Source organism: Sinocyclocheilus rhinocerous, unplaced genomic scaffold (assembly GCF_001515625.1).
Source record: "Sinocyclocheilus rhinocerous isolate Xijiao unplaced genomic scaffold, SAMN03320098_v1.1 scaffold5167, whole genome shotgun sequence".
NCBI lineage: Eukaryota > Metazoa > Chordata > Actinopteri > Cypriniformes > Cyprinidae > Sinocyclocheilus > Sinocyclocheilus rhinocerous.
The window spans coordinates 60,486-77,610 of NW_015657484.1; the positions used below are offsets into that span (position 1 = coordinate 60,486).

Below are 17,125 nucleotides of genomic sequence, written 5' to 3' on the forward strand. Positions count from 1 at the left end.
TATATATATATATGAAGAAAGAAAGAAAAAAGAAAGAAAGAATATATAAAGAAAGAAAGAAAGAAAGAAAGCAGTCTAAATATGACATCTTCCATAACCTGCATAATCTAGAACTGGTGTGCAAAATTGAACAGCACTGACACTCATTTTGTGGGCATGTTTGCGCCAATGCCTAATTTGCATAATGGTGTTCAAATAACACTATCAGAGCACTAGATTTATTCTCCACTGAGAATGGCTGAACGGTCACAGATTTCCTCCCTTTTCTCAATACTATTGTGGATTATTTGCCATTTCAAAGTTTATAGACACTTGAAACTCTCCTCTGAGGGCACTAAAGAGGGAATGAGAGTTATAAGATTGTTCTCCAACGAGTCCACAGAGAGAAGAAAAAGCCTGTCGACAAATATTCTCTCCAATCCCAGCTGTTGTTGTCTGGGACCGAGCCTAAACCTGGCTAATAAGCTATTAAGACTAATGTGTCCGGCTGACTGTCTCCGTTTTGTAATTGTCCTAAACAATTTTGTCCGCAGACAGTCTGGCTATAAAGAAGCAGAGTGACAGGAGGATCAATTCCGGATCTCTCAGCAAAAACAAAAACAAAGGAATGAGCGTATAGGAGCTGAAAGAGACCTTTGGCTACCCTCGCATGAAATCTCATCAACAAACTACATAACCTAAAAATAAAAGCTGCGTTTAATGCATTTTCAGCAGCTCAGGTCTGAGTGCAGATTTCTTCTCATTCCTTCAGCGTTTACCTTGTAGCCCTGGTTGATGCCGTTGATGAACTGCGGGTTCGGGGCTGTCCAGGTGAAGCGTATTGTGGTGGAGTTGACGGGCTCGGCTTTCACATTGCCTGGAGCGATGGTGGGAACTAGTTGACAGGTAAAATGGAAAATGGAAGACAGAGACGGAAACAAATGAGACTTCTTTTTTTGGACTTCTTCATTTCGAGACTTCTTCATTTCGGCTGCTACACCCCAGAAAATTGACGGAGAAGATTCATTAGTTCTGACTTTGCAAATGATAGATGGCACACAGCAGCATCTTCACAACTAAGCAGTGGTATTTTAAAGGAATAATTACTCAACTATGCCTCATATTCTTCCAAAACACATACATTGTCATTTTTCCACGGAAAACAATTTTGAAGATTTTTTACACTGCTCTTTACTCAACGATGGTTCACAGCGACCTCAAACTTTGATTTTCAGTAAATAACAATACAAATTTTAGTCTGCTACACAAAATTATTGTACAACTTCACAAAACTTTGAATTTAGTGCACAAGTTGCATGAAGTACTTTTTGTGTCCTTTTGAAACCAACATTTCATGGAAAGGAGCTAAGAGAAGACTTTGCAGAAATGATCCATTCGTGATTGAAAAAAAACATACAGGTTTAAAATAATGTCATTTACTAATAATTATTAGTAAATATTTTTTGATACCTTATTCCTTAAAAAGCATGAAAAAATCAGTAAATACACAAATGAATGATCAAAAAACAAACATACATTAGGTCTAGGGTTGGGTATCAATCCGTGTATCATTCGATCATTCGTTTTTTGATTTAATATTAAAAGTAGAAAAATGAGAAAACGGCTCCTTTTTTGTTTTTTTGATATGGTTTTATCAAAAAAAAAAACACAGAAAAAAACTACTAGACTAATACAAATTTCAAACATTAAATTGTTAGACAAGTAAACAAATTAATTAGCAATAGCATAAATAAATAAAACTGAACAAATGTCAGGTACAGAAATTGAAATCACAGATCTAAAAATACAGTTACACATGTGTTTTCTTTCTCATCTGTTTACGTTCACTTAAGACAAAAAAACGGCTGTGTTTATGATGATATACTGACGTATTTCGTGCATACTGGTCGATAAATGTGAAAGAAAAGTCAGTTCTGGCCCGAAACAACCTTTGTGGAAATGCACTGAACAGTTTGAGAACGGACACAGGTCGGGAACCTGCATCGGGACCACTGCTCTCTGTGCTTGCGCTTCAGATGTGTGCGCAAGTTCTTTCCCTTCCTGCACTTAAATAGTTTAAAATCACATTAAAATGCGAACGCGGGAATCGTTAAGTGGAATCAAAATGCACATGTCTTATCGAATACCCGATTATAGGAAATTTGGAACCGGTTCTAAAATGGAACCGGTTCTCGATACCCAACCCTAGTTAGGTCTGTAAGATTTTTTTGGTGTTTGTGAAAGTATCTTATGCTCAGCTAGGCTGCATTTATTTAATCAATAATACAGTAAAAACAATAATATTGTGAAACTTTAGTATCATTTTAAAATATTGTCTTCTATTTTAATATATATTTAAAAATATAATTTATTTCTGTGAGCCATTTTTTCCGGGTTTTTTTCCCAGCCATTTTTCATTCTAATGTGTTAATATGATCTGGTGCTCAAGAAACATTTATTATTATTATCAATGTTAAAAATAGTTCTGATGTTTATTATATTTCTGCAAACTGTGATATATACTTTTTTTTTCAAGATTGTTTGATAAATGTAAAAAGTAAAAAAAAAAGAATTTATTTGAAGTAAAAACCTTAAGTTGTTTTATGAATGACTTTACTGTCATTTTCAAACATTTTAAGAATAAAAGTATTAAAATCAATCAATCAATCGATTTTACTGATCCTAAACTTTTGAATGGGATCTAAACCCTCACCTCCTTGGAGTGTCCACTCTGTAACTTTATGGGAGTAAACACCCAGTCCAGCTCCGTTATATGCCGCCACCTCAATTTCATAATTAGTCCAGATGATGAGATCCTCCAGAAGCAGGTTGGTGACATCAGGGTTAGAGATATTTTTATACTGGATATCCACAGGCAGACCGGTCAGACGATACCTGAGATTAGCAGATGGTCATATTGTTCAAGGACAGATGCAGAGATTTCTGATCTTAACAGACAGAAAGCTTTGACAGGGCAGAGAATTTCCTCCAGATAACCCTCTCTGAAGGGCTCTGATAAGCATCTCTAAAAATACACCTCGTCATTTACTCATAATCAGATCTGTCTGTTGGTTTTTGTACTGCAGTACCATCTGTAAGCAACAGAGGGCGACAGAGAACCATTCTAGAAATTTCATAGCATTCTGTGTGTTTTCCCTGAACTGAGCTGAGGACCATATGGGGCGACCAAGGTCAGGTACCATTACTTATGTTTGCAATACCAAAAACGGCCTTCAGCTTTCCTCAGTGATGAACAGGAAAAATATATAAATAAATGAACAAAAAGTCAATTTCACTGTCATCGCTGACAGCAAGGAAAAAGGCCAGAAGTGCTCAAATCCTGAAGTAGCCTTGAAATAATACAATACAATCAAATTCACCCACAAACCAGCTGTGGGGAAAGAGAATCTAGACCGGCTGGAAAAGAGTCATATTGGCACAGCCTTGGAAAAACATATTACAAAAGATTAAGAGTGAAACGTGCAAAAACAGAGAAGGGTTTAAGATACTGCAAGACCCCAGACATGAGTAAACATGTCTCACTGGATGTTGTATCCTCTCAGGATGCCGTTTTGGTGGCTTTCTGGTGGCGGCTGCCACTGAATCATGATGGACTGGTTGGTGCGGCCGCTGGCAATGACGTTCTGAGGCGGAGCGCTGGGTGGCTCCTCTGGAAGAGACACCCTGGAGGAAAGAAGATAAACACGAGCAGGGATCAACCAATATGGATTTTTTGATGGCCAATATAAAGCCGATATATAAAACACTATTTAATTTAAAGGTAAATTACATTTAGAACGCAAATACATTTATATTTATTTTACAAAATATTACAAAAAATAAAAAATTATTAAATAAATAAACAGAACTTCTAAATTCTGTAACCTTATTATAGTATTTTTCACTAATAAACAAATAGTTATAAACTCAGGTATAATAATAATCATTATATACTGATAAATAAATTTTCTCAAAGACCAGGTAATGGTATATTTTTATACCATTTACATTCTTTGTAAATGCCAAATATGGGCCGATATATTGCCTTCACTTTTGTTAAGGCAATATATAACCGATATATCGGTTGACCACTAAACAAAATATAATATTTAAAGATTAATACAAGATAATAATTCACATTATAAAAATGCTAATATAACATTACAAAATGTTGTCTAATATAAATGAAGACCAGGAGATTCAGATGTAACCAAAGTCTCTTTCAAGGAAAGTCAGTTCACAGCAAAAACGCAATTTCAAATTAGCATTACAGACATTGGTATCGTAAACGTAGTTTTTAGGTTAAAATAACATTCAAAACAGTTTTCTTTTCTTTTTCTTTTCAGATTGGTCCAGTCTGTAACTATCACAAACACCAAACAATGAAACTGCTGACTAGCCATTGGCTCTTTTACTTGGAAGGCGGGACTTCTTTCATTCTAGCCAGTTTCTCCTATTCATTATAATGCAAATGGTTCATCTCTGATATATACCGTCTAAGGTGTAATATACTCATAATATGATCTCTCTCTTTTATATAAGCCGGTTTTCACCTGTATATTCTGAGTTTGGATTATCTCGGCTAGAAGAGGTTTGTCTCAAACCTCAGGAGAACTAGAGGGATTTGTGTCCGTTCTGATGGGGGAATTTGCTGAATGTCTAATTTAGGTGTCGAAAAGCTTTCTTTACACGCCGAGGGCTTTGATTACACTGATCCTTGGAAGATACACTGACACACATAAACACATCCCAGAAAAATACAGCCATATACACACAGTGTTCAGACAGATAAATCCTCCTATAGACACTGTCCCACGAGAGCACAGGCAATATTCACATGCTGTGACAGAGTGATAGAGTTATCTTTATGGTCAAACAGGGCACAGCTGTAATACTCGGCAGGCTTTAGGATCCTGCGATCCGCTCACCGGTCAGTCTCCTTGCTGAACTGGCCCTTGCCAACGTCGTTGACGGCACACAGGCGGAACTGGTATGAGCGCGCCGGGATGAGCCCGTTGACCATTACAGCAGTCGACTCCGGCTCGATGTTGGCCAACAGGACTGTCCATGGAGCATCTGTGTAGAGCAGATAATGAAGAATACATAATGAGCTAGGTGAAGAACTAAACCAACATTAAAAAAGAGGTTTTGCATAGAACAATCTTCTTAAGGTCCTATGAAGCCACTGAAGAGCCTTTCAAGTTCAATGGTTCTATGTATCAGTGCTTCAAAAAACCCAGAAAGTCATACATCAATGTGGTAAAATGAAAAATCGATAACGTAGCACCAATTACTTTTGAATGTTTGTTTGTTTGCTGAACCCTATAATAAACAATAATATTAAATAGTACAAAAAAATACTATGGTCGTTGTTTATTATTATTATTACTATTATTATTATGAACAAACGTTTGTATTCATATTACATTATTTTTGTTATTGTTATTGTTATTATTATTATTATTAGTAGTAGTAGTAGTAGTATTAATAATAATAATGATGTTCATTTTATTTTAATGACATTTAATAATAACAACATTATTATTACTATAAACAAACATTTGTATTCATATTAAATTATGATTATGATTATGATGACGATGACTATTATTATTATTAATGATGATGATGTTATTATAAACAAGTTAATTGATGTTCATTTTAGTTTAATGATGTTAAATAATAATAATAATAATAATATTATTATTATTATTATTATTATAGACAATTATACTGTATTGTAATTATATCAATTGTATTGCTTTAATAATAATAATAATAATAATAATAATAATAATGTTATAATTATGATAAACAAATAATTTCTATTCATATTACAAACATTAATAATAATGATAATAATAATGATAATAATAATAATAATAATAATAATAATCTTGCTGAAATCGCGTTTGGTCTTGTACTGTATCGCGTACCTTGTCAGTGTCGTGCGCTTTGCTTGGCCATTTGTTGTGATAAACAGGAAAGTGTGTTCAAGCGCCAGCAAAACAGTGTAAAGAAATACTCTTTGTGAGAAGCAGTCAATCAGCAGAAGTTTAAAGCAGTTTGTAAGTGTATTTATTTCTTGTCTCCATGTTTGCGCAGTTGTCGTTGCTAGGAAATGCTTGTTGTGTTTACTGTGGAGACGTGCTGAAATCGCGTTTGGTCTTGTACTGTATCGCGTACCTTGTCAGTGTCGTGCGCTTTGCTTGGCCATTTGTTGTGATAAACAGGAAAGTGTGTCCAGCTGAATTCAATTTGAGTTTTGTTAAACGAATGAAAAAAAAGTAGTGTGAAGACCGAAGATTGTAAAGACCATCGACTCTACCGTGCGACTCCACCGAGCAGGGACACCGGCAAGGGACATAAGTATCGCTTTTTATTTCTCCTCTTTCCTACTACTTGTTTCACTTCTGTTTCAGTTTTTTATAACCATTTCTTACTATGTGTCAGTAAGTTGTTATTATTTTAGCATGTGTTTGGCTCAGTGTTATTTTTTTTAATAGGATTACTGATAAACTAATGTAGTTTGATTTGTATTAGTTATCTATTTTAGTTTTAGTTACAGTTGTAGTAATGTTGTCATTTTATTATTTTTTTTATTATGTCTATATAGGCTTTTTATTAAGTTTTAGTTTTATTTAATTTTAATAATAATAATTATTATTATTATTATTATTAACATACATTTTAAATACATTATTTTGTCAATAATAATAAGAATAATAAGAATAATAATAACTTGCTCTATTTTACATTATGACTTTCAGAACATCATCATTGAAATTCATAACAAGGTAACTACATCAATGTCACACAACTTGCCCAAGATTAATGATCCACATATGAGGTCTTTACTCACTGTTTTCAGACACTTCCAGAATGTAGCGGATGAGAGGGCTGTTCCCGTAAAAAGGTTTGGCCCATGTCAGGTTTATAGCTCTCTTCTCTGTGGTGCTTAACACTGCGCTGGGGTTCTCAGGGGCATGAGGTAACTGCCTGTGGGCAATATGTTATTTAAAATGGAAAAGCGTGAGATAGTCTTGATTTTCAGGGCCATTTAATGTGCACTCCATTTTATTATTTTTTTTATTATGTCTATATAGGCTTTTTATTAAGTTTTAGTTTTATTTAATTTGAGTTATTTCAGTACTTCAACATACAAAATGGAAATGAATTAATATATATATATATATTAAATGTATTTATATATATATGTACATGTATATGTACATGTGTGTGGCTGTAAGTTAGTTGTTTTTTGGTGTTTGGCTTAGTGTTATGTTAGAATCATTATTATACTCATACCTTTTGTTCTTTTAATATTTTGAATTGTTTTTATCTTTATTTTTTTTGTTTTCACGTCTGCTAAATGACTAAAAGTAAAAGTAAAGTAAAGTAAATAATAATAATAATAATAATAAACACTTGTATTATTCTTATTATTTTGTTGTTGTTGTTATCCTAAACAAATTATTCTGCTCATATTATTATAATACTATTAGTATAATAATAACAACAACAATAATAATAATAATAATAATAATAATCTTCTCTGTGGTGCTTAACACTGCGCTGGGGTTCTCAGGGGCATGAGGTAACTGCCTGTGGGCAATATGTTATTTAAAATGGAAAAGCGTGAGATAGTCTTGACTTTTCAGGGCCATTTAATGTGCACTCCATGATGTCTGAATAAAACAAGTACATTAATGAATAATTTTGAACCATCCATGTTAAATACTAGTTGTCAAGTTTTAACAACATTATTGAATTTAACAAGAAGCTACAACCTCACATCAGCAACTGTAAATGCAACATATACATTAAGTACAGAATACCACTTTTTCATTATCCTTTCTTTACATAAGACATCAAGAAAATAAGAGTTTTAAGAGAATGGGAATGTTAGACAGTGGTGAAACATGAAAATGAATGAGTGAGTATAAAATGACTATAAGATTGCTGCATCAATCGATAAGAGACATGAACATTACACAAAAAAGAAAGAGACAGGGTGAATCACAATATGTTTGATAGATAAAAAGAGAAAGATGAAGATGAACAGAAATAAAAATAAAAATGAGGGCAGACAATAACTGCTGTGCTATTAAATAAAAAAATGGAGGCAACGAGACAGAAAAAGAGGCAGAATGAGAGCAGGTGATAAATAGGGATATTGACAAACTGAATGAGATACGATTCAGAGAGCAGGGAGAGAACAAATCAAAAAGAAATGATCAGAAGAGATGAAGGACTTCGTGGCTAGGGAACAGAGCACAGAGGATGATGGAAGTGGGTTTTCATCTCTGACCTCACGCGTAAGTGCGCACTGCGGGAATCATTGCCGCCCACCGATGTCACTCTGCAGGTGTATGTGCCGATGTCACCTGACCAGGTCTGAGAGATGTGCAGCGTCCCGTTGACATCCAGCCGCAGTCGAGGCAGAGACTGAGGGATGATCACCTGACCTTCCTTCTCCCAAACAAACCTGAATGCACACACAAACACCAACAATAACAACAGTCTACAAATATCAGCTCATTTCGAGACCATTATTGTGACCATCATTTTTTAAACCATTTATTAATTTATTCAATTACAGATAAAATCAAATCCAATGCAATGCACTTTCTAATGTGACATATTTCGGAGTCAAACAGAATATTAAGTGGAAAAATTGTACAGTGGGACGTAATTGGATCCATTTGAGTTTGAATTGATAGGGAAAATTTAGCTTACTCTTCACTACTTCAATCCTCTACATCAAAAATCCTGAAAACCTGTAAGCAACATATTAGAAGTAAGTAGAAACGCCCCAGCAACTGTCTAGCAAAGACCTGGCAACCATCTGAAAAACCTAGGAACCTCTTAATAATGCCCTAGCAACCACAACACTCCATCCATCTAGTAAAATCCTAGTAACTATCTAGAACACTCTAGTATCCACCAAGTTAACAGCCTAACAACCACCCAGAACATTCTAGCATCCACATAACAATGGCCTAGCAACCAAATACACTAACATCCATGTAATAACAGCATAGGAACCACCTACAATATTCCAGCATCCACCTAGCAACCACCCAGAACATTCTAGCATCCACATAACAATGGCCTAGCAACCAAATACACTAACATCCATATAATAACAGCATAGGAACCACCTACAATATTCCAGCATCCACCTAGTAACACCCTAGCAACCACCTAGACTGATTTAACATCCATCTAGTAAAACCCATGCAACCACCTTGTAACACCCTAGCATCCACCCAGAACATTATAGCGTCCACTTAGTAACACCCTAGCAACCACCCAGAACATTCTTGCACCACCTAGAAACACCCTAGCAACCACCCAGAACATTCTAGCATCCACCTAGTAAAACCCCTGCAACCACCCAAAACGCTTAAGGATTCACCTAGTAACACCCTAGCAACCACCCAGAACATTCTCGCATCCACCTAGCAACACTATAGCAACCACTCAGCAATGGCCTATAGCAGCCAAATACACTAACATCCACCTAAAAACCACACAGCAACCACCTAAAATGTTTTAGCATCCACCTAGTAACACCCTAGCAACCACTTAGACTGTTCTAGCATCCATCTAGTAAAGCCCCTGCAATCACCCAAAACACTCAAGGATTCACCTAGTAACACCCTAGCATCCACCCAGAACATTCTAGCATCCACCTAGCAATGGCCTAGAAACCAAATACACTAACATCCATATAATAACAGCATAGCAACCACCTACAACGTTCTAGCATCCACCTAGCAACACTCAGCAACCACCTAGAACATTCTAGCATTCACCTAGCAACCTGATACACTAACGTCCACCTTATAATGGCATAGCAACCACCTAGAATGTTCTAGTATCTACCTAGTAACACCTTAGCAATGACCCAGACTGTTCTAGCATCCATCTAAAACCCCTGAAACCACCCAAAACAAACTTTTTGGAAAGGACAACATTTGATAGTATGATTTATTTTATCATTTAATTGCCTTCAAAGCAGTAGTTCCTTTGTGCCGCTGGTCTGGCAGACATAGTTACCGTATGACACCTGTGTGTATGAAGCAATGTATTTAACAGAGTAGTTCCACATATTACATTCATCACAAAGACAATGTACAGAGTTCAGGGAACATCCAAGGTCATCAGAAGCTTCTAACAGATGTGTCCAAGCTCTGCGTAATCGATAAGACTCTCACACACACGCTGGAAACAGATACGCATTCACAAACACTCATGATTAATTGCATCATGGCCTGGCTTGTTGGAAATCCTTTTAATGCTGCTATCAATTACTGCTTCTATCCAACACAATTTCCCTTCCTTCTCATCCCTCATTCTTTACGAAATAAGCGAAAAGCCTCCACGAGTGTTCGGAAGGAGGTTAAGGAGGAGAGAAAGACAAGGAAGAGGAAGACAGAGAGGGAGCCTGACTGAATCACTGAAAAAAAAAAGCACTCTTAAAAGCCGTCACTAAGTGAAGTTCAGGTTCTCACAGAGAGGAACCCTGGAAGTTTGCAGGTTTTTAATGAGAGTCTGAATCTTGCCTTCAAATCACTCCTCGATGTCGGACTGCTGTAATGGAGGACGGTTGAAGCTGTAGACTTCCAATTGAGCGCACTGGGATTGCAGGCAGATTCAAAGGATTCTGGGGAACTATACGGGGGTTGTAAATGTTGAGATAATGTAATGGCTCATGATTTCACGCTGGTGCAGCATCATTAATGCTAGACGATTTTATCCATCAGGATTTGAATCCCGTGAAACATGGCAGACTATGATATTGCTAAGGCATGCATCACTATCACTAGGGCTCATACTCAGGGTTAAGCATTTTAACAACCCTTGCATTCCATTCCAAGTTGGATGTGAGATATTCCTACTAAGACATTCCTAGGTGCTCCATTGCCAACGCTGTTTAAAGACATATAAGCAAACAAAATGGCTATGTTACCGTTAGTTTTGCAGTTGTTTGATTGTCAATGAGAATGTTTTTTAGCAAACAAATTGTAATGAACCACCCAAAACTCTAGAACTAGAGATGCACCAGTCAACGGGCCATAAATCAGAATCGGCATGTTTGGAGAAAAAACTGTCTGGTTCCGATTTATGGCCGGTCGACTGGTGCATCTCAAGTTCTAGAGTTTTTGGTTTTTTAGTTTTATTTTGTCCGATCTTTATTCCAGGAATTGTACACAAACTGCATTGCAATCATTTCCCAAAATGTCATTTGTGTGGAAATATTACGAAATCTGTAAACAGGATGCTAACAGAGGCCAAAGACGCTGAAGATGGACGCAAAGAGGAGAAAATACTGTAGCAGGCAGAGCAAGATCACTGTTCGCGATGCGCCAAATATTAGAAAAAAATCCTAAATACTGAATTGGGGATGAGGAGATACATTAATGTATAACTGAAGAGATCTGACCGTCTTCAGGCATTTTCTTTTCCTCTTATCTCCGTATAATGCCTGTTAATGCCTTTTCACACTGAACGCAAAAAAATGGCACGATGACACTTTTGAATCAAAACAATAGATCCTTATTGGGCTATTCAGACCAGGCGCGATCATTTGCTGTATATTAATAAGCAGCAGACAATATTAAATCTATATACAAGGAACAGGAAAAATGCATTGTTGGTCAGATCCACCTAGCGTGCTGGCATGAATTAACATAAGGCGATCAATCGTTTTGTGTAAAAGCATGTTTATAAGTGCAGCGCTGCTTTGTTTACAGCAGCAACCAAGGAAACGCTATATTGCTGCTGTTCCAGAAGCGCCACTTACTGTCAGAAAGTGAATTTGCATTTTTATTCAGTCGTCTGCAGTTTTTGTTTTGTGCAGGTGTCTTATGTAGCATAGTTTCACAAATCTAAAGTCAGACCACTCTGTTTTTGCTTTAAATCTTAAAATTATGCAATTATTATGAAAGTATCTAATTCAAAAACAAGTGCTCATGCTACATGTGTGTTAAATTTTTGTTTGGATAGTGATTAAAATGCAATGGTTGCCTCTAATTTCAAATCGCTACAGATATTTTGCAGTTTACTTGTTATAGAACAAATAAACAACACATAAATTTGCTCGAACAAAAAAAAAAATCAGCATCGGAATCGGCCAATTAGCTTGTAAAAAATCTGAATCGGCCATGAAAAATCATGATCAGTGTATCACTATCTAGAATCCACCCAGTAGTGGCCTAGCAATGACCCAGAACCAGAACCAAAATCACCAAAAAATACCCTAGCAACCCATATTTTTAGAACTGTGGATCATTACATTTACTACTATGTAAATACGATAAAATCTCAAGTTGTACCTTAAGAGTATTTAGGGACTAAATAATATTACAGACATCTCGGGACTGCAAAGCAATGCACTAAAATCCCTTAGCAACTATATAGTAATGCCCTACAAAGCATTCTGAAGATAAAACATTCATAATTTTTTCAAAAAATGTTAAAATCTAGCTAAATAATATTCTTTTTCTCCACCCACATGGTTGCATTAGCATAAAAGTAGTTTCAAAAAATGCGAAGCGTTTTGTGTTTACAACAATAATTTGCCTTCAAGTGTATGTGGGCGCACCTGACTGAGACACTGGGGTCATGCGTCACACCGCAGGTCATGGTGGCTTTTGTTCCTTTGATGACGCTCTGATCCTGAGGAGGATTAGTGATGCGTGTACGTGCTGTTTGATAAAACAAAGGAAATCCACATCAGTATATGCACAGGTGTATAACAAAAACATGCAAACACACTTAAACACGGACATCCTAAAGTACAAAGATAGTCTGTGATCTATACACTTCAAAACACACACACACTCACCCCAGACCACGAGGTCGGCCGAGGCCTCGTCTATGCCTCTGGAGTTGCTGGCCATGCAGGTGTAGGTGCCGGCGTCTGATATGTGGGAGGGGCTTATGAGTAAACTTCCTGACTCTAGGAGAGTGAACCGCGGGAGCTGAACCGAACCGCTTGCCAGCACTCGTTCTCCTGTGGAGAACACATACCCAGACATACATACATAAGTGTCATTTTTGTTACAGGCTTAATGTTTGACATGCAACTTGGTTTATATAAACCAATATAAAATAAACCAAGTTGCATAACAAAAATAAAGCCTATATAAAAGAAAAAGATAATTTTTTTTTAAATAATATATATAAACCTATAATAAAAACATAAGCAATTTGAATTATTAATGCAATTAAATAATATGATTTATTAAATTTAAAAAAGTATATATTATGTTATTAGTCAGCTTAAATTACATCTTTATTAAACTATCAAATTTAAGCTTACAAGATCTGTAATTCACAATAGACTTTCAAAAAAACTGAAAGAACACAAAATGTCTTATTTAGAGGATTATTTTATTGTTAAAGGGAAATAAAAAAATATGTCAATACTGCGAGAAGGATATTGAGTGGAGGTTTCAAGCTTCTATGGAAGTATAATAAAGGTGGTCAATATGACTCATGTGCTATATTCCAAGTCTTCTGAAATCATGCTGTAGTTTTATGTGAGAAACTGCCTGCAATTTTAAGTTATGATGAACTGAATGTTCCCTTCCAGTGAGCTGCAACTGATTCTTTGAAAAGCTTTGACTCAAATGAATTATTTGTTTACTAATCAGATATAGCTATACCCAAAGAGATAGGACGATTTTTTTGAATGGATAAAATGACTTAAATTTGAGTCAACTGCTCACACAAAGCTGTTGTATGGTATCAGAGCACTTGGAATAAATGGTGAGGAGTCATATGGACTTTTTGAAGCTTGACAGCCTCAGTTTTCATTCATTATAACTGCGTGGACAAGAGGGACCAAGACAATTCCTTTAAACTTCTTTTGTGTTCCACAGGAAACGTCATATGGGTTCGGAACAACAGACGGGTGAGTAAACAATGACAGAATTTTCATTTTTGGGTGAACTAATCCTTTAAAGCCACAAGCATGCTTATTTACTATCCTTCTGCTCCAGCATGAAATGTAAAGCACGGTGCAGGGGACGGGCATTCTCCTCAAATTTGTTGGTCTTCTATACAATTATTTCCTTATAAAATCGTAATTTTGTGGCAAACGATATCTTATATTTCAGATAGTTATGGATAAAGATGTATTTGAAGCTTCTACAATGACTTTTATTAAAACTTGAAAGGGAAAACAGAAGTAGATTGGCTATTCAAGAAAGCTGATAACATTTTTAAGGGAGTCTTAGACACTCTGCTTTGTGTCATGCTTAATGACACCCTTCTACTGTGGTAAAATCACAGTAAATTACAATCCTCAGTGGATTATTTTGGCCTCTGGCCAAATGTTTGAAATAATTAATGTTTTTAATGTTTTTGTTTTGTCATATTCATGTATTTGAACATGTAATGTTCTAAGATACAGTACAGCAGTAATATTCTGAAATAGTATTATAATTTAAAATATCTGTTTTCTATTTTAATGGATTTAAAAAAAAAATTCTGCAATGGCAAAGCTGTATTTTCACCGGTCATTTCTCCAGTCTTCAGTGTCACATGATTCTTCAGAAATCTGATTTGGTGCTTAAGAATTTTTTTTTATTATCAACAGTACAAAACTGAAAACAGTTTTTGCTGTTTAATATTTTGTGGAAACCATAACATACTACCTTTTCAAAGTTTGGGGTAAGTAAGATTTAAAGAAAGAAAGAAAGAAAGAAAGAAAGAAAAATAAAGAAAAAGAAAGAAACTACTACTTTCATTCAGCAAGGAAGCATTCAGTTTCTGTTTTAAATAAATTCTGTTCATTGAACCTTTAAAACAAGAAATTAACAGTAATAATAAGAACCATTATTAATAAATGAGCACCAATAATAATTGATAATAATTCACCACCAAATCAGCATATTTGAATTTTCATCATAGCAATGAATTACATTTGACAATATATTAAATTTTCAAAACAGTTACAATTATAACAGTATTTCACAATATTACTGTTTTTGCTGTATTTTTAATCAAATAAATGCCACTTCGGTGAGACTTCTTTTTAAAACATCAAAAAGTCTTGCAGACCCCAAACTGTATTGTACATACATAAAAAAATTTTTAACGTATATTTGCATAATTGTAGCTTGTCAAATCATTTTCATGCCTGATGACATCAGAACAGTATAAGGTGTCAATGTGACATTGCAATAGAGTGGCAGAAAATAACCAGCCAGAGCAGGTAAAACAGAGGAACAGAGCGGCGCTGAGGTGAAGTGTAGCCTGGGAGCTGACACTTTGTAGTTGTTCTTCTGAAATGATGTGTGAGTGGAGACAATGAAGGATGTGTTCTTCACCTTTCTGCCAGGTGATGGCAGGACGGGGCGCTCCTGAGGTCTCACAGTGCAGGATAACTGACATGCCGTCAATCACAGTGCTGTCAGAAGGCCCTGCTGTGATGTTCGGTGCTATGCCTGTGAGAGAAGCACAGCAACTGCATGAGAAACAGAGACATACAACGGCACACGCAAGTTCAAACACCTCCTCGCATTCGCAAGCGCTGGGAAATCACACAAAACTCCATTCACGCGGATCAAAGCCCGGCTTAGAAACCAAACAAGTAAAGAAAACAACGGAATGAAAGCAGGTATGAAACGAAAAGTTGAACAACAGAAGAAAAAACAATTCACTGGGAAATGTAGACAAGCAAGTTAAATTGAGATTTTGGAGGTGGGCGGTTGATAACACTTAAAGGAATAGTTCACCTCAAAATTAAAATTGTGTCATTATTGATTCACCCTCATTTAATTCCAAACCTGTATGACTTACTTTTTTTTCTGTGGAGAACAAAACCTTATATGTGACACTGGGCCACAAAACCAGTCATAAAATTTGTTAATGTTGAGATTTCTGAATAAATAAGCTTTCCACTGATGTATGGTTTGTTAGGATAGGACAATATTTTGCTGAGATACATCTATTCGAAAATATGGAATCTGAGGGTGCAAAAAAATAAAAATATTGAGAAAATCACCTTAAAAGCTGTCCAAATTAAGTCCTTAGCAATGCATATTACTAATTAAAAATTAAGTTTTGATATATTTATGGTAGGAAATTTACAAAATATCTTCATGGAACATGATCTTTACTTAATCTCCTAATGATTTTTGGCATAAAAGAAAAATCGATAATACAATGTATTGTTGGCTATTGCTATACATATACATGTGCTACTTAAGACTAGTTTTGTGTTCCAGGGTCACATATTTCATTGTCCAGTGTTGTTTTGGGCCCCATTGACTTCCATTGTTTGGACAAAAACAGTTCCCCAAAATATCACCTTTTGTGTTCCACAGAAGAAAGCAAGTCATACAGGTTTGGAACGACATGACAAGATTTTCATTTTGGATAAACTACCCCTTTAACTTCAGTATTGTCCATATCCAAGAGCAGTAAGCAGAGGTAAATAGCGGCTAGCTCTGGTGCTTAGTGTTTTAGAGAGCTCTATGTGTCTCTGAGCGGCAAGATAAGCTCAGTCAGTCCTCTATAAAAGCCCTCTTTATCTCTCCCTGTCTCTCTCTTTCCTCCCCACAACTCTTCCTCACAACAGGGTATTAATCACAGCTTTAGCACGCCGACAAAAAGCACATCAGCGACACGATAGAGAACGAAGACTGGAAGAAAGAAAGACAGACAGAAAGGCATTGTTGGCAGGGGCGGACTTACCCATTAGGCAAAGGTAGGCGACCGCCTTGGGCCCCCAAAAGCCAAGGGCCCCCTAAAATGCTTTTCATATAGGATATGCGCATTAAGCGTTGACACGCGAACGGTTGCTGTTTACGGTGTTTATTACCACGACAACCGTCCGAGTCAGTGGCGCCTGCAGGTGTACGGCACTGTGCGTGCCATGAGCGCTCAGACTGACCTCAGATTTGCCCCGCAAACATTTCAGCAGTTATCATAGGCCAGCCTGTGTGTCCCATATTACGCCAAATAGAAGCAGAAAATCGTGCTATACTACGCACTTTCATGAGATCGGTTAGCATACAACAATTAATTTGTTGGCTATTTTACAAAACGCAAATCATAATCGGGCCTAACCGAGACGGCAGAAAGCGTTTGTTTTCTTTATTTTATAAAAGCACAACGTTTTGTT

General features: G+C 36.1%; 1 protein-coding gene across 1 annotated transcript in view; it reads right to left on the minus strand.

Annotated features, from left to right (window-relative positions):
• The window catches only part of LOC107721024 (protein sidekick-2-like), a 98,913-nt gene that overhangs the window by 42,826 nt on the left and 38,962 nt on the right, over positions 1-17,125 (minus strand). The window contains exons 10-17 of the mRNA XM_016528877.1: positions 12,836-13,003; positions 12,593-12,695; positions 8,291-8,467; positions 6,842-6,978; positions 4,908-5,055; positions 3,523-3,663; positions 2,693-2,874; positions 759-874 (exon numbers count right to left, since the gene is read on the minus strand). Of these exons, the coding sequence (XP_016384363.1) occupies positions 759-874; positions 2,693-2,874; positions 3,523-3,663; positions 4,908-5,055; positions 6,842-6,978; positions 8,291-8,467; positions 12,593-12,695; positions 12,836-13,003 (1,172 nt within the window). The remainder of the gene's footprint in view (positions 1-758; positions 875-2,692; positions 2,875-3,522; positions 3,664-4,907; positions 5,056-6,841; positions 6,979-8,290; positions 8,468-12,592; positions 12,696-12,835; positions 13,004-17,125) is intronic.